Genomic DNA, 25811 nt, shown 5'->3' on the forward strand with positions numbered 1-25811 from the left:
GAGTCAGAGAAAGTTACAAAGAATTTCAGATTCACAAACAGTTATGTTCCAACATTGAAAGTGTCTCTCACTGAAAATCGAAATACATATGGATTTCATGAGACTGTCACATTCAACGGATCTGTTCATGATTTAGATGCTCAAGATAAAACTTATGTCTTTGTTGAGATCGACAATGATGAAGAAACACAAGTTGCAGAGTTTGACTCAAATAATGAAGTTCACAACTTCACATATACAATTCAACTCCGAGCTGTTGATGGTGATCACACTGTTATATTCAAAGCACGCGATGAGAGTGGTTCATCATCAGGTGATCAGAAATTCACAATATCAATTAAACAGTCACCATCTATCATCATAACATCAGAGCTTTCACCAATGTATCTCCCGAATGAAACAATATCAATCAGTGGATACATTGTAGATTTCAATGTTGGCGACGAAGTCCAACTCTATTTCCGTGTCAATAACGACATCACAGAGTATGCAACTCTTCCAATGATTGTTGGCGAAAATTTCAAGACAGACATATTCACATTCAATACGACACTTCCTATTGAAGTTCGAAGGAACCAAATCATCATCTGGGCATCATCTAACAGTAGTATGACAAGCAGAACTAGTTACATCAATATCATCACAAACAGAGCACCAGTACTGGATATGTGGAAACCAATCAAAGGAAATTACTCAATGAGCGAATACATTGACATCGACTGCAACATCACAGATGATTCAAACTGCAGAATTTATTACTCATTCGATGACAAGAAAGCAAAATACATTGATGAGATGCTTCCAATAAGGAGTCCTATGTTCCCAGTTATCAAACGTGTTCCAATTGATGGCAATGATCTTGCATTTGGAACACATACAATGGAAGTATGGATTGTTGATGAGTTTGGTGTTAAGTCAAACGAAATCTCACAAAATTTCGAATTCCGAAATATGCATGCACCAGAAATTGTTCTTAATCCTCTTCCAAAGAGAGGTCCATACAACTATCACGAGAAAGTCACATTTAGTGGAAGTGTTCGCGATCTTGATAGTGGTGACCATGTCATTGTTATTTTCAAAGTCGGCAGCAGCGAACCAACAGAATTGTATGACTCTATCTCGGATGGTCAGTGGCATGACTTCAGTTACACGATCAATGTTCCTCGTGGTGATGCAGAGTACACAATCTTCGTTGCAGCAATGGACCAGACACTTTCTAAGTCTAACGAGGCTACACTTTCATTCAAAGCACAGCGTGCACCAGCAGTCAAGATGTTGAATGAGATGCGTCAAGCATATGGTGCAAGTGAAACAATGGTTTTGTCATCAATGCTTATGGACTTCAACGAAAACAGCACAATCTCATTCTGTTACAGCATTGATGGTGAAGATAAGAACTTCATCTCATATGTTGAAATATACGACAACATGACATCAGGTATTGTTAATTACAACATTACACTTCCAAATTCTAAGAATGATCACTACTTGATTCTATGGGGTGAGAACGAACTAGGGCATGTTTTATGTCCTTATAATGAGATATACATCATTGTCAGTCAAGCACCAGAACTCAACATTACGAACACACTCCTTGGTACATACTACAGCCATGCATTCATCGAGGTTGATGTCAGTGTATATGATGACACTGAAGGATATGTTTACTGCAAGATTGATGATGGTAAGGAATTCAAAATCTCAAAACTTATCCAGAGTTTCTACGAGATTGAAGAACGAGTTCTTCAAGTCGAAATCAAAGAAGGAACTCTCTCAGAAGGTAGCCATTCATTGAGCATCTTCATGAGAGATGAGTTCGGAAGTGACTCAGTAGCTGTTGTTCATAATTTTGAGTATTCACTTTCTAAGCAAACACCAGAATTATCAGTTGAAAGTAAAGTTAAAGGATACACATATGGATATTTCGAAAGTATTAAAATCAAATGCAAGGCTAAATCATTTAACGAAGGTGACAAGATTTCTCTGAAGATCAAATTGAATTATGATGATTATTTCACAATCCATGAGTTTTCATCAGATTCAACTAGATATATTTTGAGTAATGATGATGAATCGAGTGATGGAATACTTGTTTATGAATATGATCTTAAGATTCCTCCGTCGGATGGTTTCTATACAGCTTCGATCAAAGCTGTCAATCAAGATGGAATAGAATCTAAGATCACATTTGTTGACTTCGAAGTCAGAAGACTACCTGGAATCGAATTCACACAACCATTCCGCGTAAACTACAATAGTGACGAAACAATTGTTGTTAGTGGACATGTTGTTGATTACGATATTGGACAGGAGTTTGATGTCTTCTACAATGTTGACAATGGAAACAAGATATTTGTTGATAGAGTCAAAATTGATGGTGAATATAAGTCGAAAGAATTCAGCTTTACAATTAATCCATCACCAGATGTCAACATTCACTCTTCGAAAGTTTGGCTTGAAATAAACAACAAAGTCATATATCAAACAAATGGAAACTTCCTTGTAAACTCTCCTCCTCAGATATCTTTGCTTAACAGCACACAACTCCGTAATGTATATTATGATGGAGACCATATCAACTTGGACTATAAGATCAAAGACAACACACAAGCAGTTGTTTGTTACAAGTTCGACAGTCGTCCAGAAACATGCTTCAAAGATACAGTTTACTCATACGAGCGTGAATACAATTACAGGAAGCAAATTTTAGTTGATCAGACAGTTCTTTCACATGATGAACACACAATCACTATTTATGCACGTGATGAATTCAAGATGGAGTCAGAAATCATCACACACCGTTTCACACTTAGTGAAGGAAGTTCACCAGACATCACAATTGATGGCTTTGCAAGACAATACGAGTACAACTTCTACGAGAGCATTTATATCAAGGGCAGTGTTATTGACACATCACCAACAGAAGGTGGCAAAGTTACAGTGTATTGCAGATTCAATTTCAGTGATCCAATTCCTTTGCACGAGTTCGAAAGTTATGGTCACTCACATAATTTCGAATCATATGTTCCTGTTCCAAGGAATAACTCTAAGTATTTCATTGTTGTTTATGCAGTTGACAACATGGGATCACACTCTCGCGATTTCAGACATGATTTCAAAGTTCAACACAAACCTTGCATCAAACTGCACAACTCCATCGAACACTCATACATGCCAGGTGACAATGTTACAATTGAAGGCTTCGCTGGTGATTTCACACCAGGAATGTCTCTTAACATATTCTACCAGCTAAAAGGAAAAACACCAGAGCGTATTGGAACATTTGAAGTCAATTCTAATCTGACAACAAATGTTTTCTCATTCACAATCCAAGTTCCAGACGAAGTTACTCCTCAATCTCTTAAGATCTGGGCAGAAGATAGAGGACAAGTCGTTGCCACTCTCGACAAAGGATACAGTGTCATTAACCTTCGACCGATGTTGAAGATCACAAACAAAGTCAACCAGCGATATTACAACCGAGGCTTCATTGATATTGAATTCCGTGTTTGGGACAACACTCGTGTTAGGCTATGGTACTGCATTGACGGTGGTCGTGAAATCAACATCACAGACTACATTGAATGTAACGGTGAATGGAAAGAAGACTTTGCACAAATCGAACTTCCAGCAGGTTTCTATGAATTTGGTTCACACAAACTGTATATCTTCGTTCGAGATGAATTTGGCGCAGAGTCAGCAGACACTCCATACGACTTTTCCTCATCGATCAGAATGCACCAGATATGGAATCCTTAGTGTCGAACTAAGGAAGAATACGAATATAACGATATAGTTCTTCTTCAAGGTCGTGTTCGAGATATCGATCCAGGTGAAGATCTCAGTCAGTCTTCAACTTAACAGACAAGGATACAAAGAAATATTCAGCACAATTTCAACAGGTGACTGGCAGTATTTCAACTATTCATTCTCAGTTCCTAAGAACGATGGTCTTCATATCGTTACATTCCAAGCACGAGACAATATGTCAGCAGCATCACGTGCATCTTGTTACAAGATCAAAGTTCGACGTCCTCGAGGAATCTCTATGCGAAAACAACTACCTAGTTATGCTGAACCATCACTACCGATAGAGATCGGAGGTTATGTTGTGCCTTCGACTTTCAAGCCAGAAATTACTAAAGTTCGAGTCATGGGACGATTCGGGAACTCAGGTACAAGGTTCTATATCGATGTATTCACAATTCATAATTCGATGTCAGCAACAGATTTCAATTTCAATTTCACAGTTCCTCGAGATGCGAAGAGTGGCATTGTCGAAATTATATTCGACGATGACAACAATGATACAGATGTCTTAGAGAATTTCACACAGAATATTATCATCAATGAGCGTCCTAATCTTAAGATTCTGAAAGATATTGGTGAACGATTTCCAGCGCATGCATTCATAGACATTGACTCAGAAATCAGAGATGATACTAAAGCAAATATTCGATATAAGATTGATGATGGTGTAGAGATGAATGCAACTGATTTTATTGAATGTCTTGGAAATGATAAGCGTGTTCGTACACAGATAGAGATCAAACCAGGTTCACTTCAATTTAGAAAGCATACAATCACAATATATGCAGTTGATGAATATGGATTGACATCAAATTCTACTACCTACAGTTTCTATTATTACAATAGTAACACACCAGAACTTACTGTGACAAACATCGAAGAAATCTCAGATCACACATTCAAGATCACAGATAAAATCACAATCTCTGGTATTGTTGATGATGCAGATATTGAAGACAATCTTCGTGTTCGAATGAGATTCGATTTTGAAAAATTTGATATCATCCATACTTGTTCATCTTCAGATCGTGATCAATGCAAGAAATTCAATTACACATTCAACGTTCCTCGATCGACAGGAAACCATGAAATCATCTTACAAGCACTTGATGATAGAGATTTTGTATCCAAAGATGTCAAGATTAACTTCAAAGTTGAGAAGCATTTTGTTTCCCCTGCAAGAACTCCTGCAAGTTTCCCAGTCTTTCCAAAAATACCTACAGGATACACAGGAAGAACGACTTACACAACAGCAATCACAGCAGTAGAGACATTCATAACAGATATCAATGGTGACATATTCGTCACATACACTGACATCATCACAACATATGAAATCACAGTTATCGATCCAACGACTGAACAAGTTGAAATTGGCTTCTTACAAACCACTTTTGGAAAGTACATTCTTTGGCCAATCATCGCTTGCATTGTCATCATTGCTGTTGTTATCATTATTGTTCTGGTCATATTGAAAAAGAATCAAAATGACGAAAGTTCAACTGATCTCGCAGGAAACAACGAAGAACAGTTTGAAATGGAACAAGAAACAATTATCATTAGCAAGACAGAAGAGAGCATGGTAACAACCGACAATCCTCTTTTCACAACACAAAACAGTGCTGCAGCAGATGATCCATTCCATGAAGATTTCGAAGACAAAGGTGGTCTTTTCTCCGATTCAGACAATGATGTTGTAGATGCTAATATTGATCAAAGTGACAGTGACATTGTTGATGATGGCGAAGAAATCAAAACTATTCAATTATAATTATTTTTATCATGGGTATAAAGATATATTTTTATATTTGGCAGACTGTTCTATAAATTCAAAGATAATATAAAATATTTTTCATTAAGCTCTAAAATTTTAAGTAATTTTGATTTTCATGATGTTAGAAATGTAATTACGGAAGATCCTTGAAGATTTGGAATATAATATTTTGGAACGATTTTAAATTTTTATTTTACTGCTGATAAATGACGATGAATGTGGGTGTTTAATCTACTGGAGGAATAAATTAGTATTAAATTAACTTCAGCAAAAGGTTTCTTTTGTAATTTTTTTTGTCATTGTAAATCTTTGAAAAATAGCTCTCACAAAAAATTCAGAATGTGTATTCAATTGGATTCGATTATAATAAAATTTCTTCCTTTTTGTCTGAAAAACATACATAAAACTTTGATTGGATCAAAATTCAATTTTAAAATTTTGAAAATCTTATCGAAATTGAAAGCTATTCAAAAAATAAAGTTAAACAGTGTTTTTTATTGGCTAGATGGATTTATGTTTTTTTTTAATAAAATTTTGAATGGGTAACTCTGAATTTTATTTTAGAATTCTAAAATGATTTTGACCTTCTATCTTTCTTTACAAATGTTAGTGCATCAATCTGAAATTCCAGGAGATGTGTGGCAAATATATGGCACAGAGAATCAAGGAGATTATGTCAAACTTGATAATCCGACAGTTAATCTAAATTCAAACAAAGAATGTTTTGTATACAATTGCAAATTTATTTCATTTACAACACAGCATCCAATTGATTTTAATTCGGTCACAGATGCTAAGTTTATGCATTCAAATTGTTTATTTAACACTTGTAATAGTGCAACAAATGGTGGAGCCGTACAATTTGTTGGAGATGGCTCATCAGAAATCATTCAACGAAGATTTTGCGCATTAAGTTGTAAATTGACGACCGCAAGTACTTCTGGACATTTTTCATATACTACAGCTGCTGCATCGTCTAATTATATGAATTATATCATTGAATCCTCAATATACGGATCCAGAGCCCTTCAACAAGGATATGGTGTATTTTCGATAAATAACGGCTTGGCTTTGGTATCTTCTACAAATATGACAGGACTCTCAGCAAATACACAATCTACAGTATTGTTTAAGTCAGTAAGTTCTCAATCGAAGCTAAATTTTTCCAATATTTATTCTGTAATTTCAGCACATCAAGCCTTAACATTCAATACAGCTACAGGAACTGTTCAAAATTCTAATTTTGTTAAAATGAATCAAAATACTGCTAATGTTGGACTGATTTATTTGTATCAGAGTCAAAATGTTCTTTTTGATGGTTGCATATTTGATCAAAATGATCAAAATCATTACTTATTTTCAGTCTTCAAATATACACTTACAGTCGTTAATTCTTACATCGAATCAAGAGTTTATATGTCATCTTTATATCAGGCAACATTTACTACATCGGATCCAATCGATGATAGTGCCACACATTTACTTTCTTTTTATGGCACATTTAAGGATGGACACTCAATAGGGTGATGAAAAAAATCAAGTCTAGCAAAGTCAATATATTAAAAACAGTGAAGACTATTATATAGCATTATAGTGCACAAGCTCAAATATTTAGTGATGCATTTCTCGAACTTATTTTATTTATAAGTTAACCTTGAAACATGAATTTTAGTATATCATGAGCATATTTTTTTCTAATTTTGCAATACTTATAATATCATACCAGGATTCATGTGGAAGTCTAATATTTGGTATATAATATTCTTACAATAAATGTATTAATTCAATTATATTCAAAATGATGGGTCGCAATTTTTACTGAAATTGCAAATTTAATTTCAACAATGAAATTATTGTTTAAAAAAAATAGCACAATAGCAAGATGGACAATCATATATAGAATTATAATGCTCCATATAATGCTTTGATTTGATGCGTATATAATGTTATTTTTCGAACATCTTTGTAAAAAATTGATTTTTGTAATTTTTGAAAAAATTCGATTTTATTTCGAGATTTCCTCTATAGGTGAAGTATATTGAACAATATTCCTATGGGAGAAAATAATTGTAAGTATGAGTACTTTCATTAATACTATGGGTGCCATGGTTATCGCTCAAACGATCAAGTTATATCTCGATTGCGTAAATTGAAATTTTGCTATTTTCTAAATTCACGGCAACAACATTCTTTTATCCTGATCGTACATCACAATATTTGAATGCTGCGACCATTTGTTCAAGAAACCGTCAAGTTATTCTTCATTTTTCATGCCGCGGCGAACAAAAGCAGTTGCAAAGCGTATAAAGAACTTAGTTCAAAGCGCGAAAAATAGGGTAGAGCCATATGTCGTCAACACTGTTGAATTTGTGCTATCTGTATTATTGAGCGGCGCTACATTTTGCCAATCAGAATTTCAATTCATGCTGAATAACATCAAAGTTCCGTCAGAAGCTACATTTCATCGAGTCCAAGAAAAGGTTGGTCGTGTTATCATAGAAGTTGCCAGAGAATCTGTTAATTATTGGAAATCTCGAATGAGAAAATGTTCGGGACTTTTGTTTGACGGTTCTTGGAGTCAGAGAAGAAATGCAATGTTTTGCTATGTACAATTTGTAGAAGAGAAACTCAAAAAAATTGTAGATTGGGAAGTGATATCTAAATCTTTTAAAAATTTCAAAGGTAATTTCAACGGAAAATCAAATGAAATGGAATTTGAAGGCTTAAAAAGAATGCTGAAGCGTTGGAATAATGAAAAACGTGTAAATTTTTTTGTGCATGATGGCGATGTCAAAATTGTTTCTACAATCAAAAATACGTTCAAAGGTATCAGAGAATACAGAGATCCTGGACATTTTCTTAACAATATACAGAAAAAGCTCAAACTGCCAGAATTCAGAATCTTATCTAGCATTTCAAAGAATTTATTGCGTTGGCTTAGGCAACTTCTCAATGACACACATATGTCAATTAAAACAAAGAAGTTTTTATGGTTGAATTCCGCTAAACATTATGCCGGAAATCATAAATTTTGTCCAGATCCTGAAAAATGCAAGATGATTAAACCATGGAAATATGCAAAAAATAAAACTGCTATAAAAACACTTAAAAAATTCCTCGAAGATACCGTAAAAATCTTTGATATGGTAAAAAAGATTCATTCAACTCAAGTAGTTGAATCGATAAACCATATCAAAGCAATGCTTGCTAATAAAAATATTAATTGGCATGCTTCTTGGCCAATTAGGATGGCAGTCACAATATTGCATTTCAATGAAAGTATGTTTGAAACGATTGTAGCAATAAGATACAGGTTAAATTTACCAACAATGCCAGAAATGATGAACAGATATTTCAGAATGTATGATACAACAAAAGATTTAATCAAAGCATTCAAAAATTCAAAGCAAGTTCAAAAAAAGTTTGCGGCATTAAGAGCTATAAAGAGAGGTCTTCAAGCTACCGATGATCGTATTACTCTTAAATCACATAAATAATTATTAAATTTATTTCACCCTCAAAACATCATAATCTTGCACCTTCTTTGAATAAACACTTTCACCTTCTATTTTTAATTAATGTTTTTTAATTGTCCAAAATTTTTAGATTATATAAGATATAATTTTTTATAAAAGTATTATTTTCTAAAAGATAAGTATATATTCTTAATCACAAAACCTAGCATTTTATCATATCTATATATCAGCTTCCTAAATATAATACTCATATAGTTAGTATGATTTTAATGTTTTTGAACATGAAACGAAAATATGATTACAATCATATAACATAATGGAGTTATTGATATAACTTATATGCATGATACATTAAGAAGTCTTCCAACAATATAGATATAGTTGTAGATTCCTATGATTCCTTTTATATTGTGAGATAATAACATTTTTATGCTGTCAGGAGCCTATGAGTGCCCATCCTTAAATGTTTTGCACAAAATAACCTTCGTTCGATTGAGCCAACGCCTGAGAGTACTTCTTCACGTGAAGATAATTCTAGTGATACATTAATCCCATTTGCAATATTTTTGGGCTCAATGTTCTAATTTTGTTATATTATTATTTCGTTATTTTGAAGAATTTTTTTGTTTATAAATATCATGTATTTGTTTGATACTTTTTAATTATATTATCTATTTTTTAATCTTCTGCGAAACACCGTTCATGAATATATTTTTTTGAAAATTGGCTTATATTACTGAGGTCATGTAAGAAGTAATTGATATATAAATAACTTTCAATTCGTTAGTAGAATCAACAATAATAAAGGATTGAAAATAATTTCGAGATATATATCAGCTCACAGTTAAGAAAAAACGTGTGAAAATATGTGTACTGTATAATACATTTATGATTCTTCATTTAACTTCACGAAATAATTTTTTTTGTTAGATTGTAAACTCTCACATTTAATTGAATATGATTATTCAAATTATTTTCAGAGTGTTCTTTCAATTTTTTTATTTATAATAATACATATCTCTATCTCTAATGTACAACATAATTTTATAATTCAATTTCAGTTTGAATGCCTAAAAAATTTTTATGGATTAAACAATTTTTTTGGTTGAGGTATTAATATACAAATTAACTCAATTGTATTCTTTCAAACTTGAAAAATTTTTATTCTGAATTTTATTTTTTGAGGTTCAAAATAAAAAATGATCGCTATTGTTATTACTGCTCAAACATTCGGAAAACTTCGTTCAAGACATCGGACTGAAGCTCCATTAGATGTTTGAACAACATATTTTGAATCTACAAATGAAGGGGACTTCGTAAAAAAAGAAAACGTTCCAATTTCAGTAAATGAAAACAAAGAATGCTTTATCTACGATTGTACTTTTGTAAATTATCCTACAACTCATCCTATTCAAATTACATCAGTAACAGATACTAAATTTTTGGATTCAAATTGTAATTTTTTTAGCTGTAATAGTAATTCACATGGAGGTTCCATTCATTTTGAAGGAACTGGTATATCTGAAGTTATACAAAGAAGAATTTGCGCAACTGAAGGTAAAATTCTATCAAATTCTCTCAATGGTCATTTTGCATATATCAAAATAGATAAAGATGGATGTAGGAATTATATTTTAGAATCATCTTTATTTAATTTAGGTGCACAAAATTTGGGGAATTCGCTAAATTATATTTCCAATGGAAATTGCAATGTTACACATACAAACATTAGCAAAACTAAATCAAATTATGATTCTGCAATGATTTTGCTTAATACAAAAAATTCAAAATTAGAATTTATCACTGTATGGTCTGTTGAAACAGTTTCTCGATGTATGACATTTAATACTGCTCCATCTACTACCATAATTAACTCAAATTTCATAAAAATATGGCAAACAATAGCAACTCAAGCGGGATCACTTTATTTTTATATGTCTAGCTTTTCTTCAATTAATAATAGTTATTTCGAAAATTTACAACATGATATTTATCTTTTTTACACATTGAGCTCAAAAATTTCTGCTAATAAGATTTACATCGATCCAAATTTACCTTCTGTCAATTATACAAACTCACAAAGTCAATTTACTTTAACAGAACAAATTATGTCTTACACTTCAGTGAAAATTTCACACTATGGAACATATAAATGTGAAGCACAACATAATTTACTATATCCAGACCAAAAATCGCAACCATATAGCAATGTTTATACAAATACTGGAGAATTACACCTAGCAGCTTATTTATTTTGTTATATACGAAAACGATAAAAACAGTTTGACAGAAAAGTGACAACTTTACGTGTCAAAAATATAAAAAGTGATATTTTATTCATCATTATCTTCTTCATAATTTATTTCATATTCTTCGTCTTACCAACAAAAGATGGGAATGTGAACAATTGCGGGCAATTTTTAGCCATTTTGGCTTGGAACTAGAGCCTGCGAGGTACATGGATAGTATCAGTACCTCACAGGCTCTAGTTCTCTATATGGCGCCGAGAAATTTTGGTGAAATGTGGTCGCATTTCATCAAAATTTTTTCGGCGCCATAGGATGAATTGGAGGGTGAGAGATATTATTTCATACAATACTACTCTCACCCTCCAATTCCCAGCCAAAATGGCTAAAAATTGCCCGCAATGTGAACAATTGCGGGCAATTTTTAGCCATTTTGGCTTGGAACTAGAGCCTGCGAGGTACATGGATAGTATCAGTACCTCACAGGCTCTAGTTCTCTATATGGCGCCGAGAAATTTTGGTGAAATGTGGTCGCATTTCACCAAAATTTTTTCGGCGCCATAGGATGAATTGGAGGGTGAGAGATATTATTTCATACAATACTACTCTCACCCTCCAATTCCCAGCCAAAATGGCTAAAAATTGCCCGCAATGTGAACAATTGCGGGCAATTTTTAGCCATTTTGGCTTGGAACTAGAGCCTGCGAGGTACATGGATAGTATCAGTACCTCACAGGCTCTAGTTCTCTATATGGCGCCGAGAAATTTTGGTGAAATGTGGTCGCATTTCACCAAAATTTTTTCGGCGCCATAGGATGAATTGGAGGGTGAGAGATATTATTTCATACAATACTACTCTCACCCTCCAATTCCCAGCCAAAATGGCTAAAAATTGCCCGCAATGTGAACAATTGCGGGCAATTTTTAGCCATTTTGGCTTGGAACTAGAGCCTGCGAGGTACATGGATAGTATCAGTACCTCACAGGCTCTAGTTCTCTATATGGCGCCGAGAAATTTTGGTGAAATGTGGTCGCATTTCACCAAAATTTTTTCGGCGCCATAGGATGAATTGGAGGGTGAGAGATATTATTTCATACAATACTACTCTCACCCTCCAATTCCCAGCCAAAATGGCTAAAAATTGCCCGCAATGTGAACAATTGCGGGCAATTTTTAGCCATTTTGGCTTGGAACTAGAGCCTGCGAGGTACATGGATAGTATCAGTACCTCACAGGCTCTAGTTCTCTATATGGCGCCGAGAAATTTTGGTGAAATGTGGTCGCATTTCATCAAAATTTTTTCGGCGCCATAGGATGAATTGGAGGGTGAGAGATATTATTTCATACAATACTACTCTCACCCTCAATTTTAATTACTTAAACTCATTCTATTTTTTTGACATGTAAATGTCACTTTTACTGAGATCTGACACAATGTCAGATCTCTTTTTTTCGTATATAAGAATTTTACGCAACAAATTAAATCTGATTTATCTATTACCAAAAATCTATCCGTATGCCTATTGTACCTTAAATTTATCTTTTCATGAAAAAATCCATTAAAAAAGTGAAATTTTGATGGTATTCTATGCATTGTATCCATGCAATTCGATTTATTTCGAACTTTTATATATCTTGTTTGTATCTTTTATAAAATTTACCATGTTATTTCTGATAATTTTTTAGGTGAATTAAATGATCTGCACCATACATTAATATTCGATAGAGAGTGAGAGATTGAACAGATCCTTAATGCTGAATGCTAAAAAAAAGAATAGAATGTTCTCAATTTGTGTAAAGAAATTTTAAATTGTCACTTTTCTCTACCGGAAACAATTTTTTTTCTCAAACAATGAGTAAACCAAAGATCAACAGGAAGGAACTTATTGACTCGAATTTTCAAACAATGATTACTCTTGCTGATCAAACGGTTGTTCACAAGAAGAAATTCGAGTTTACTTTAACAATAATTCGTAGATTTATGACTGTATTTCAAGCAGATAGTAAAGAAAGCTCATCAACAGATACAGATGAATGCGCAGATGAAGTTATTCAGTTTTTTTTCCGAAATCATTAAAATTTTAAATCAAAATTTAATTCAAACATGGACATTTTCAACCATAAACAACCCTCCTCAGTTTATATTAGAGCAATTACAAAATAACATCCAAGAGTTTTCCGAAAAAATAAGGAAATACGGTGATGATTTGTATAATTCTCTAAATGTAGATGCTTCTGAATGGGAGCAATACAATATATTAGACTTACGAGCAATTTCAGCCTCATTCTCCCAGTATTTACGCACATCAAAAATAAATGATCAGCTTAGAAAGAAAATTCTTACATTATTGAACACGATAAACGAATATTTACAGAACAAACAAGATGGAAAAGTCATTTCCATAGCAATTTCTCCAATTCATGTTCATTATCAGTCATGGATCGTTGATTACGATGATTTTGAACAAGGAAAAGAGATAGGACACGGAACATCGGCCAAAGTATACAAAGGAACCTACAAAAAGACTCATGAAGACGTTGCAATCAAAAAATTCCAATTTCCAAACTTAAATTCCGCCCATTTCCAATCGTATCAACGCGAAGTAGCTGTTCTAGCAACAGCGCAACACCCTACTCTACTCAAATTGATCGGAACAACCGATAAACCGCCATTTTGTATAATCACTGAATGGATGAGCGGAGGATCATTGTTCCACGCGATACATCGACCGGGATACTATGATATGACGCAGAGGACAATCGCTGCAATCGATATCGCATGAGGAATGAGGTACTTGCACTCTAGAAAAATCGCTCACAGAGATTTGAAAACTTTGAATGTTTTACTTGACGATAGAAAATACGTTAAAATTTGTGATTTCGGATTTTCGAGATTTGCTGAAAGTGATACCGCATTAACAACTACAGTAGGAACAAAAAAAGGTAGTGGGGCTTCCAGGCGCGTTGCGCCCTCTAGCCCTGAAGATGTTTAGTATAAATGAAGTTTATATTCGGAGGGCTTCCAGGCGCGTTGCGCCCTCTAGCCCTGAAGATGTTTAGTATAAATGAAGTTTATATTCGGAGGGCTTCCAGGCGCGTTGCGCCCTCTAGCCCCGAAGATGTTTAGTATAAATGAAGTTTTTATTCGGAGGGCTTCCAGGCGCGTTGCGCCCTCTAGCCCCGAAGATGTTTAGTATAAATGAAGTTTATATTCGGAGGGCTTCCAGGCGCGTTGCGCCCTCTAGCCCATAAGAAATTTTTCCCAAGACCCAAGAGGAGGACCGAACCCCAGCCGACCAGCCGTTGACTTTTTTGTACAGCACTCAAAATAGTATAACTTTGTCCGGACAAGTAAGGGTCTATCGTCGCTACAGGAAAAGTTACAGGCGTTCCAAGGAAGTATACTTTGAGAAGCCTTTTCCCCCTTATAGAATGAGATAGGACGGTTATTTTACAAAACTGACAACACTTTGACCGAGTAGTTTTTTGTGCTGAACAAAAAGTGTCATATAAACATCTGTCAAAAACTGCTTTTTAACTTCACTTAAAATGCCACGTAAGCTACGTAAGAATATACGTAAGAAGAAGGGAGCATTGAAACATCCAATAGTAAAACTGACACCACAACAACAGTTGCAACAACAAATGATGAATGACCCCACTATGTTGCAACAAATGTCAAGCAACCCTATGCTTTTAAACCGAGTTATTGGTGCACAGAGTGGAGGTTTAAGAGCGGCACTTTTAGCGAAAATGGCAGGCTATGGTAGAGCTGCAGACGGAACAGCTTATAACCCTCAAAGTCAAATGAATTTGAGTTCACTCAAAAATCAAATAACAGATGTCAAAAAGTCAAACATAGACATACAGAAACAAATAAGTGAAAACGAAAAGAAACTAGAATATGACAGACACACAAAGAAACTCAATGAGTTAAACGTAGAGAAAAGAAGAAAGAAGAACAACTGAAAGAACTAAGTACAGAGGAATATGCGAAAAAAGTGTCAGAAAAAGCAGCAGAAGTAGCAAAAATGGAACAAGATGTTATAAATTTGAAAAACCATACTACTCAATATAAAGTACTGAAAGATGAAGAAATAAAACAAAAAGCCATGAAGACATATATGGATAGCGATGAGTATAAAAAAGAAGTTGAAGCAAATGTAAAGGCAGAAAAACTTTTACAGTTGCAAAACCAAACCGTACAGTATGAAAACTTAGCACAAGAAAGTAAAAATAACGACGCAGCCATGCAAAAGGCAATGAAAAGCGCAGAATATATAAAAGCTAATAATGACTGGTTAGATGCCCAAGCCAACGCTAAAGCAGCCCAACTTATAGGGTCAATAAGGACAAAAATACAAGCGGATGAAACAGTTCAAATGAAGCTTTAATGAATGCTGACTTTAAGAATGCCTTCGAAGCTCTTCATAGTAAGGTGAAACTAGTGAACGACTTCTCATCTGGAAAGAAACTGAAGTCTGAAGGTTTCGACAAAGAGTTAAGAGAAGTAGCACAAAATATGACGAAAATAACAGATGCAGCAACGAGACAGGCAGTTCAAAGTGCCTATGACGCCGTTAGAGCAACTGTTGTGGAAAGTCAAGAAAAAGAGTTACAACAGACCAAAACAGACCTAGTAAATGCTTTCTTAAAAACGAAAAGTCAGGTAGGACATTATGCTGCAGATGGAACATATGTGCCAGCTGGTGGAACTTATATACCACCAAACCCTCCAAGAGAAGCACCTGCACCAGGACTACCTAAAACATTTACATCGTCACATGGACACAGACACAGGCATGCACCACAACAACAACCAACAGTTCAAAATCCAGCACCACCACAACAACCAAAACCAACAGTTCAAAATCCAGCACAGCAACCAACAGTTCAAAATCCAGCACAACAACCAACAGTTCAAAATCCAGCACCACAACAACAACCAACACAGCAACCACCTCCACAACCAGCACAACAACCACATCCACAACCAGCACAACAACCACCTCCACAACCAGCACAACAACCACAAACAGAGCAAGGACATAAAAGAAGTAGAGAAAAAGGAAACCAAGAATTCTTAAAAATGCTTAAGGAAGATTATGGTTACCCAGATACTCTTGACTTTAGTGACAGATATAAAGAAGCTATTAGAAAGTTCAAGGAAGGAAATACTGACCCGAACCTATTTAGCTTTATGGTTCAGCATCAAATGGGATATAATCTCAAACCTGGAAAATACAAGCTCGCTAAGGGATATGATTTAATAGCATATCATCCAAATGACATGAATGAATTTACTCCGAGATATTTGGTGTCAGAGCTAAATGACAATTCAACTCTCTTCATGAAACGCGTAAAAAATAGAGACGGAACGAAAGAAGAAAGGTTTATGAGTCCGGATGACTTAGATAGGGAACTTGTTAAAAACGGTCTCGGAATATATGAAATGCCAGCAGATGAGGTACAAGAAACTCAACAGGAAGAAGTTCAGATACAACCAGACATGGAAGAAATAGTTCAGCAACAACAGCTAGAAGAGCCTGAAGGAAACGAACAAATCCCTCCTTTGGAAACTAACTTCACAGAACTAGATGAAGATTTGGAACAGCCGAAAAATCTTGACCCTCAACAAGTGTATGCGGAGAATATGGAATCTTTCCAAGAGTCTAAGAAAAATTCGGCTGACATAGTAGAAGAATATCGAAAAATGTTCACCGACATACAAAAGACTCCAACATCAGATGAAAATATTCAGCATAGAATGGAAGTACTGAAAGAAAATGTACGCAAATACAATAATCCTTTTTACTTACGACCATATAACGTTCAATCTTTGGCTGAACTCGGTGAAAATAAAAGGTTAAATTTCAACAAAACATATAGAAATGAAACATTGTTTAAAGTTCATTCAGAACCTAACCAATATGGAAACAAACCTACTTTTGTTTCTGCAGACTATGGAACTACAATGAGATGGGGTCATAAAGCTAATCCGGATAGGTGGTTCATAAACTTACAACCTCAATTCCAAGAAGTTGTAGACGCAATGGAAGTGAATGGTGAACCAGATATAACGGGTATTTTCAGCGCGGCTTTAATGCCATTGAAAGATATGAAAGATGCAGATATTTTGGACCAGTATGAAATGAACATGGCTGAAGGAAATATAACACCTGACGTTCTAGAACATTTATCTCAAAGAACTACACAGAACCATAGAGATGGTATATTTGGTGAAGAGTTTAGAAAGAAAGTTAGGGAGAGAGAAGGAAGAGAACTTATTGTACATGACCTTGCAAACGAAAGTTTGCAAAATGTCATAAAAACTTACTTTGCAGACAATGAACTGAGAAGGGATGAATATTTAAGAAAACTCAAATGGACAGTACCAAATGAAATGTTAGTATTGAAAAACATGTTCCTTGACAAAATAAAACCAACTACAGAAATAAATGACGCAAGACTGAAACATTGGGTAAAAGCTTTCCCATTCACAAAAGATATTATTGGTTACATGGAAAGAAAACCAGAATGGCTACAAAAACATATATTTGGAAACGAGTTTATTCCATATGGACAAGCTCTGTTTGAAGAGCTTGAACCGGAAACTCAGGAAAGAGTCATGCAAACAATACGCGAAGACTCAAATACAAACTATGACAAAATCTTTCTAGGATATAGGTTACCTGAGATGGGCGACCAGAGCCCAAAGGCAAAAAGGACATGGGAAATTTACAACATACTAGGTGAACATGAGGCAAAGATGCAACAACTTGAAGCAGAGGGCAAGTTACCAAAAGCGACACCAAAGAAGAAGAGAAGAGTAGAACAAAGTGAAAGTAGTGAAGAAGTAACTTCATCTAGTGAAAGTAGTGGCAATGAAGGAAAAGAAGAGTTAAAAACTCAGTCAGGAAGAAAGTAAAGCTTGGTCCGAGTGGGTTCTATTATGATATATAAATCCAACTATTCTATATTTTACCCATATGAAATGTACGCCGCTCAGAATATAACGCCAACAGTTTTGGATGCCATGAACGGAAATGTTTCCGAATGGTATAACGAATGCGACAATGCCATTAGAAGGTCAGAAATAGTTCCTGGAACTTACGAATATACAACTGCTGTTTCTTATGGAAACGTAGGTGAGTTTGGAGAAGGTTCTTCAACAACAGTAGATATTGCTTGCGACAGGTTTCATATTATTTCTATTGACAACTCATTCTTATACGTGGAACAAGACATTGAAATAAAACCTTCTGCCAAGTTGTCTGACAAGAAAGGTTGCAATGGAATTTTCTATGTCGGATACCAATATGCTCCAGAAGTTTTCATGGGATATAAGATATATTCTAACTCTGACTTAGTTCAAACAGTAACATGGGCAAACTATGAATGGTTCGCTTTGAGAAACTCAGTACAACCACAAGCTAGAGAACAAACAGACCAGTATGCAACTATTGAGAAAATAAGAAGACTTGACCCTAACGTTCCAGGAGTTTATGTTAACCTTTCTGGACAAACTGCAGCAGCAGTAACCAAAGTAAAACTGAAACTTAGAGTTCCTTTGTCATCTTTCCTCATCTTCAGGTTTTTAAGATACTTACCAAACTGGGCAGGAAAAATTTCTATTGAACTTACTCCAAGCAAAAATAACTTAGTCATTGCACCAACACAAGACCCATTCAGCATTACTGTAGCTGGAACTGGTGGAGCCAAGTTCTGTGACTTTTGCAAAGACAAAATTGACTTAGACTTTGGTTTCTCAAACCTCAACACTGAAGTAAACTATTATTTCAATGCTGCTGGAGATGCTTGGGACCCAGTTAAGTTCACATGCGAACAGTTTGAATGCAAGAGAATAGAAAGCAGACTTGCAGTCTATATGTTGGACCCAGATATTTCAAATGCTTTAGCTGCCAAATATATTGCAGTTCCACTTATGTTCCCTATACACCAAATATCTGTCAAAGACTTTGCAGGTGAAGTTGGAAACCAAAATCCAGGAGCCGCAGGTGCAAGAACAGATATTGCTTTAACAACTGCAATGAAACATGCAGATACTATGTTTGTACTGTTCAGACGAACTATAAATGACTATTCTTGTTTCTACAACCCTGGTATTAAATATCATATAAACATAGATGGCAAATATTATCCAAGAGAAGAATATTCTACAGTTGAGGATATGAGGTCATACAACTTGACATTAGCTGCTATGAACTTTAACAACAATTTCACAACAACCATTAACCCTGAAATGCAAAGTTCTATTATGCCATATGTGAAAGTATGGACTCATACAGGAGGTCAAAAAACTCAATATACAAATGGAGACCGTTCAAACTTTTGGCTTGGCATTCCATTTGCTGACTCAGAAGACTTTATGGGTGGTATTTCAACTGTTGGTACAGTTCAAATACAATATACTGGTGACAGAGACGGTCCAGATGAATTGAAAGCAAAGAAGTTTACAAAACCAATAGCACTTTTCACGGAAGATGCTCTTTTGAAGATTCGTTCGATGAAACCTGCTGGGGCTCCTCAGATTGGCATAACGACAGCTTCCATCGAGCAGATTTTGGCAGCAGGTCAGTAAGTTGTTCTTGAACTGACTTCTCTCCGTCAAATATTGACAGTACGCCAATTTTGACATAATATTGTATTATAAACTTTCCTTTAGTAATATCTGTAAGTTTTGAAGTTATATTTTTGTCTGCTTCAAGAACTTTCACCATTTCAGTTATACCAACTTTCTTTGCTTTATGAAAATATTTAGGTTCAGCAAAGACTGCTATTCTATAACATTTTCCATTGTTTGTGTAAAGAACTATTCTGTCAATGTATTTGTATTGTTTGTGAGTATAAACCTTGTTTTGCTTCAATTCGAAGAGATATCCGAATACGTCCATCTTTTTATTCTAAGTAAAATGTCATTTCCGAAAAATAGAAGCGTAAGTGTTTCAAAAGGTTTAATGGCGGTGGCAGATGTGAAGTTAAATTCACCAACTCAAACAAACAGTCAAAGTGTTGTTGTCAATGTCAAAGACAGAGATGTTGAAGTGGGGAAACCATACGAAGACGAAGATGGTATAACAATTGTTCCTGTAAAAGAACCAACATATCCTGAAGTTAACAGAGACTTAAGTTCTGTTGCAGATATTCGAAACGACTACCAACAACTGAAAGACAAACTTCAAACTCAGGAGAAGATTTGTCAAGCTTTAAGTATAATGTTAAACTTGGTCGAACACAACCCTGTAAAAGTGAACTCATATGTCATTGCACCTCATGAAGTTTTGAAAGAACTATTGAAACTTTTGACAGAGGCAGACGATATAAACATCAAAGAAATAGAACCCGACATTAGTTGCTGTGGTGTTTCATATAATGCCATTGACAAGATATACGTTATGAAAGGAGGTGAAACGTTGAACTTAAAATATAGTTTCCCAGACGTTATAAAAATATTTGACGACCACAACATTTCATTAAAGTTTATTTGCTAAGTAAATGGCAGAAGACATAATGGTTTATACTATTACGACTAAAAACCCTGAGTCATATAATTCTATAACAACAAACTTACAAAGTCCTCAAGGACGATATTGTAAACTAACCTTAAACACAATGACGACTAAAGCCTGTTTTGCTCTTTTGACACCAGAAGACTTTATTGTTGTGAATGGTAAAAAATACTCCTTTGAAGATACTTACTCAGATATCCCACCAACAGGTTTTGTTGACTTATTTAATACTTTAAGTACGGGTGTAACATGTGCTGCAACTAGAGCAGGTTTCATTATGTTTGGATGTCCGACTGAGTTTACTATAAACGATATGAGATATAATACAAAACTTATTTCTGGTTTTTACTACCAACAGTTTCCTATAACAGGAAAAGGTGTCATACAAGGAATGTCTATTCCATTGACATTAAGCACACCAATCTTATATATTGTTTCAAACTTAGGTTCAAAGTGTTATTCGAATGTCGACAGAAACTATTATGACCAAAAGATACTTATGCGTATAAACAATACTTTCTCTGCTGGTTTGCCTATTGTTCATTCGAATGCAGAATTTTCAACCTTAGTGAACTCAAACACTTTGGCAAGTATAACGTTGACATTAGTTGACGCAAACTTTGTTCCTGTAAAACTTTTATGTCCTATGTATTTGTCAATGACGGCAGAAAGTTTCGAATTGGAAGATGCAACTGGTGAAAGTATTGTATTACAAGAACAACTTCAACAACAAATAGCTCAAGAACAACAAATGCAACAACAAAGTCAAGAATAAAAAAATAATATTTTTTTTATTTTTATAAAAATGTACAGAATAGATGTTTCAGATTTTTATGACTTCCAAGCATTCAGAAATATGTGTCCATTTAGAGACTATAACAAAGCAGTCGAGAATTTGAAACGTTTAGTCATTTATGTTGACTCTGCCCCAGAATGTTATGTCATGAAAGAATGGGATGTTGTCTTTAACAAACCAAGAGCAACAATAGTGTCTGAACAAGAATGTAGACAGAAACTTAAGAAAATAAAAGTCGTACAAGTTGGAATGAAGATGTTAGATGCTTGGGATATCTTATTGTCAAAGTTAGAAGATTTTTCAGTTCGAGGTATAAAGTTCTATACACCTTCTCCAAACTTCTATTCTATCTTCACTGGATATAAATACGAACAAGTAGAATGGAAAGAAAATATTATAGAAGCTTGGTTAGACCATGTCAAAGAAATTATATGCAATGGAAACGAAAAGGTTTATGAGTATATCTTATGTTGGTTTGCAAACATCTTACAACATCCAAGTGCTAAAAATGAAACTGCTCTCATTATAATTGGAAAACAAGGAACTGGTAAAAATACTTTCTTTACAGATATTTTGTGCAAACTGTTAGAAGGTTATTCGAACCCTAATATGACAAACTTAGAAAACATCTGTGGCAAGTTTAACTCCTCAATAGAGAATATGAAACTTATAGTTTGCAATGAACTTCAAAGTATAGATACAACAAAAGTTTTGAACTCAGATGCTTTGAAGAGTCTTATAACAGACAAAGTTGGAGTTGTTGAAAGAAAGTATAAAGACCAAAGAGTTTGTGAAAATGTTGCAAACTTCATTATGGTTTCAAACAATGCTGTTCCGATGAAGTTAGAAAGTTCTGACAGAAGATATGTAGTTGTCAGAACGTCAGATTCTCATATGCAAGATACAGAATATTTTGACGACTTAGCAGAAACTTTGACATCTGACTTTTACAACCACTTGTTCTCATATTTCATGACATTAGATATTTCTAAGTTCAATCCAAGACAAATTCCACATACCGAAGAGAGACAAACATTGTTAGAAGCAAACAAAAGTGTTTATGAACTGTTCATAGATGAAACTGACTTTGTGTCATTAGATGAAAGGTCATTGTACGATTCGTATAAACAATATTGTCAAGAATATGGTTATATGGCAGCTTCTAAACGTACATTCTTGGCAAATGTCAAAAGTCTTTTAGATGTTCAGAATGGTGTATATACAAAGAAAATTTTTTCTGAGTAAATTTTAAAAAAAAATATTTTTTTATCCGATAGAAAAGATGACGAAATTCATCTCAGTAAACAAGTACATGACAGAAGTCAAAGATAAGTTAGCTCTATTCGCATATTTGAATGTTTACTTCTACAATTTTGAAAAGTCTACATTTGACAAAATTTGGAACATTGCATCAGTTAAGTTTGCTGTTGTTAGAAAAAGTGGTGCAACTTTTGAAGACTTATACATTGACGGTATGTTGACAGTCAAAGAAATTTTGACAGAAAGTTCTCAAACTCGAAGAAGGCAAAGCATACAAACTTGTTATACCTTATGAACCAAAGAAAGCAGACGACTATGAATATTATGAGTCTAAGATAGTTGAAGTTCAAGGTAAATTGGGTAAAAGATTTTAGAGTCTAAGCCAGTGTTTGCTCCTAAAGAGGAAGAGAACATTGACATTGACCAGAAATGTTCTAAAATAAAATTTTATTTTTACATGTCATATCTCCCTTCTCTGGAATTGGCTCTGGTTCTTTCTTCTCTTCTTCTACTTTCTTTCTTTCTTTTCTCTCTTCTTCTTTTCTGGTGGAGTTATGTCAAATTTGGCGCAACTATATTTATGTAAAAGTTCTTTGTCCTTTAATAGCTCATCTATTCTGTTTTCTATTTCATCTTCAAGAACAGCGCATGTGTCTTCTTTGCATTCTAAGAACTTTTGTTGGACTTCATCTTTCCAATCGGCGTCATCTCTGTCAACAAGTCTGTCATTGACAAATTTAAGACTGCTCTTTGTAATGTTTTATGGTTCTTGTCATATTCCCAGAAACAGAACTTTAGAACAAATTCACCTTTCTTGTTTACACTATGTAAGATTTTATGGTCGACAGATGTTTTGCTGTCGAAAAGTTTGTCTCGAATATTGATAGCGAAATCGCTAGACATTTTCTAAAAGATAAAAATTTTAATTTTTCTAAAAAATATGTTAGAAAAAAAGTTTGCTGACATTGACAAAGAAATTTGAGAATGTTTTAAATAAGAACAAGAGGAAGTTAGAAAATGCTCAGATAAAGCCTATACATGACAAGTTCTTATTTGGCTCAGAATGGTATAACAGGTCTAATTGCACCACCTGGGTCGGGTAAGACTTTCACTTATCTTAAAATGGCTGCACAACAACAAGAACTAGATGAGAAGAACCATTCTATGAGTTAGTTGTTATTTGTTCGACTTCTGGTCAATTTGACCAAACCGTCAATTCGTTCAAAGATATTATAAAGAAGTCTAAGTTAGTATGTATAAAGGATACTGAGTTGTTAGATTGGATAAAGAAGTACCAAAGAAGGGTTTTGAAGTATAATGCTATAAATGAGTATATAAATTCTAAGTTCAAAGACCCTAATGAGGAAATGCAGAGAATATTAGAGAAGAAACACTTCAGAAACAAACAGAAAGAGATAGAATACATTTCGAAGAAATTGCAATCTTACGATTGAAGACTTACCCTCATAGATGTCTTCTTATCTTAGATGACTTTGCTTCTCATCCTTTGTTAAAGAACAGAGAACAAGACATGTGTCGAATTCTTAAGAAGCTCAGACACTTTAACATCTCAGTTGTCATTTGTGTACAGACAGCAAAGAGTTTAAGTAAGGATGTTTAAAAGAATACTTACTGACATAATACTTTTCCCCGGATTGTCCGAAGACGATTTCATGGAACTTATGAAAGAGTCCATGGCAGGTAAGTTTGACAGACATGAACTATGGGAGAAGTACAAAGTCATACAAGACCCTCATACTTCTTTCAGAATTCATATCTACGCAAACAAAGTTCAAATTGTAAAAGTCAATAAAAATAAATGGTTCATCTACCCTACTTGTTTGAAGTTGTCAAAATACTCTGTTATTTTTTCTTTCAGTAGCGGTAAGTCTTCTTTGAAGGTAAAAATTGTACAACCTTTCATATCATAGTGTGTTTGAGGTAACGTATCTTGAACTATTTGTTTCACATTTTCATTTGGGGTCATTGAAATCGGTAAGTTTTCGCGATAGAACCAATTTCTGTCAGATTTGTAAATCTTAGCAAGGTCGTAAAAGCTCTTGTTGTTTCTTCTGACTAAATGCAACATAACCATATCTTTATCTTCTTCATTTTCCATCTCATCAGTATAAATCATATACTTATAGTTCTTTTCCTTTCCTTTTGGTACCGAACGTTGTATTCTTTTCTGAATGCTTTTGTCTTTTGCTTCAAGCTTGTTTTCCATCTCTTCACGTTCTTGTCTATGAATTTCGTCAAGAAGTCTGTAAATATACCAAGCATAACGAGGCGAAGCCCACATTGCAACAGCATTTACAAGAAGTCTATGTACATAATATCCTCTCAAACCGTTTGGCAATTTTTCACGATTTTCATAGAGTTTTGGCGACTGGGGTTTTTTCTCCCACTCGAGTTTTTGCGACTACGAGAATCCCGTAGTCGTAGTCGAATTTTCAGCTTCATTTAATAGTTCAATAGTGCTTTGGTTCCTAAACCAGTCTTGTGGTTTCTTATTGTCGGGTGCAAAACATGCTGTCAAAATACTTTGGCATTTGGTAATATCGTTTTTGACCGAACGAATGAGACGGAGTTGTTTGTTAAACTGTATGTACTCGTATTCTTCATTTATAGCTTCATGGACTATAACTGTTGTTGTGTTCTCTGTTGTTGACATTACTGTCTTTACATACAAAATAAAAAAATAAATAAAAATAAAACTAACTTTATTTTTTCTATCTTAAGGAAATTCATGATTTTTGTGCTGAATTCAATAAAAATATATTTTCGGTGAAGAGGTGAGATTTCACCTGTTTTTTCACCTCATTTCTACCCCAGTTATTTTATAAACGTTTCACATGGTAAACGTTATTTTTAAATTTTGTGAAAACTCAACGGTTTGACACATGCCATATGCCATT

General features: G+C 34.4%; 10 protein-coding genes and 4 pseudogenes across 14 annotated transcripts, besides 8 other annotated features; 12 read left to right on the plus strand and 2 right to left on the minus strand.

The window, feature by feature from the left end:
- Positions 1–381: 381 nt before the first annotated feature.
- On the plus strand, positions 382–1279 carry TVAGG3_0709550 (hyphally regulated cell wall protein 1 family; the record flags this gene model as incomplete). The annotated part of the gene is made up of 1 exon (XM_001306302.2): positions 382–1279. A coding segment is annotated over one exon (898 nt), but the record flags the coding sequence as incomplete, so codon positions are not given.
- A 5-nt stretch (positions 1280–1284) lies between these two features.
- TVAGG3_0709560 (ribonuclease H protein family) lies at positions 1285–3212 on the plus strand (the record flags this gene model as incomplete). The annotated part of the gene is made up of 1 exon (XM_001306301.2): positions 1285–3212. A coding segment is annotated over one exon (1928 nt), but the record flags the coding sequence as incomplete, so codon positions are not given.
- Positions 3213–4783: 1571 nt separating this feature from the next.
- On the plus strand, positions 4784–5581 carry TVAGG3_0709570 (ribonuclease H protein family; the record flags this gene model as incomplete). Its single annotated transcript, XM_001306300.2, has 1 exon — positions 4784–5581. The coding sequence occupies one exon, from the start codon at positions 4784–4786 to the stop codon at positions 5579–5581; it is 798 nt and encodes a 265-aa protein (XP_001306301.2).
- A 1508-nt stretch (positions 5582–7089) lies between these two features.
- Positions 7090–9519: a mobile genetic element.
- Positions 7855–9081, plus strand: TVAGG3_0709590 (zebrafish ch211-108c17.2-related family; the record flags this gene model as incomplete). Its single annotated transcript, XM_001306298.2, has 1 exon — positions 7855–9081. One exon carries the CDS (start codon positions 7855–7857, stop codon positions 9079–9081), a length of 1227 nt encoding a protein of 408 aa, XP_001306299.2.
- A 1796-nt stretch (positions 9520–11315) lies between the features above and the next one.
- Positions 11316–11377: a mobile genetic element.
- Positions 11378–11497: 120 nt separating this feature from the next.
- Positions 11498–11606: a mobile genetic element.
- A 141-nt stretch (positions 11607–11747) lies between these two features.
- Positions 11748–11856: a mobile genetic element.
- Positions 11857–11997: 141 nt separating this feature from the next.
- Positions 11998–12106: a mobile genetic element.
- Positions 12107–12247: 141 nt separating this feature from the next.
- Positions 12248–12356: a mobile genetic element.
- Positions 12357–12497: 141 nt separating this feature from the next.
- Positions 12498–12606: a mobile genetic element.
- A 731-nt stretch (positions 12607–13337) lies between these two features.
- Positions 13338–14090, plus strand: TVAGG3_0709660 (protein kinase protein; the record flags this gene model as incomplete). Its single annotated transcript, XM_001306297.1, has 1 exon — positions 13338–14090. One exon carries the CDS (start codon positions 13338–13340, stop codon positions 14088–14090), a length of 753 nt encoding a protein of 250 aa, XP_001306298.1.
- A 3134-nt stretch (positions 14091–17224) lies between these two features.
- Positions 17225–25811: part of a mobile genetic element that runs on past the window's edge.
- Positions 18302–18925, plus strand: TVAGG3_0709680 (uncharacterized protein; the record flags this gene model as incomplete). Its single annotated transcript, XM_051243716.1, has 1 exon — positions 18302–18925. A coding segment is annotated over one exon (624 nt), but the record flags the coding sequence as incomplete, so codon positions are not given.
- Positions 19196–19779, plus strand: TVAGG3_0709690 (protein of unknown function, DUF4106 family; the record flags this gene model as incomplete). Its single annotated transcript, XM_051243717.1, has 1 exon — positions 19196–19779. A coding segment is annotated over one exon (584 nt), but the record flags the coding sequence as incomplete, so codon positions are not given.
- Positions 20286–20819, plus strand: TVAGG3_0709700 (protein of unknown function, DUF4106 family; the record flags this gene model as incomplete). The annotated part of the gene is made up of 1 exon (XM_051243718.1): positions 20286–20819. One exon carries the CDS (start codon positions 20286–20288, stop codon positions 20817–20819), a length of 534 nt encoding a protein of 177 aa, XP_051090305.1.
- Positions 20941–21612, plus strand: TVAGG3_0709710 (uncharacterized protein; the record flags this gene model as incomplete). Its single annotated transcript, XM_051243719.1, has 1 exon — positions 20941–21612. The coding sequence occupies one exon, from the start codon at positions 20941–20943 to the stop codon at positions 21610–21612; it is 672 nt and encodes a 223-aa protein (XP_051090306.1).
- TVAGG3_0709720 (uncharacterized protein) lies at positions 21643–22180 on the plus strand (the record flags this gene model as incomplete). The annotated part of the gene is made up of 1 exon (XM_051243720.1): positions 21643–22180. A coding segment is annotated over one exon (538 nt), but the record flags the coding sequence as incomplete, so codon positions are not given.
- Positions 22916–23331, plus strand: TVAGG3_0709730 (annotated as a pseudogene). The gene has a single exon. A coding segment is annotated over exon 1 (416 nt).
- On the minus strand, positions 23347–23796 carry TVAGG3_0709740 (annotated as a pseudogene). Its single transcript has one exon. A coding segment is annotated over exon 1 (450 nt).
- TVAGG3_0709750 lies at positions 23834–24706 on the plus strand (annotated as a pseudogene). The gene has a single exon. A coding segment is annotated over exon 1 (873 nt).
- On the minus strand, positions 24863–25567 carry TVAGG3_0709760 (annotated as a pseudogene). The gene has a single exon. A coding segment is annotated over exon 1 (705 nt).

Source organism: Trichomonas vaginalis, chromosome III (genome assembly GCF_026262505.1).
Source record: "Trichomonas vaginalis G3 chromosome III, whole genome shotgun sequence".
Taxonomy (NCBI): domain Eukaryota; phylum Parabasalia; order Trichomonadida; family Trichomonadidae; genus Trichomonas; species Trichomonas vaginalis.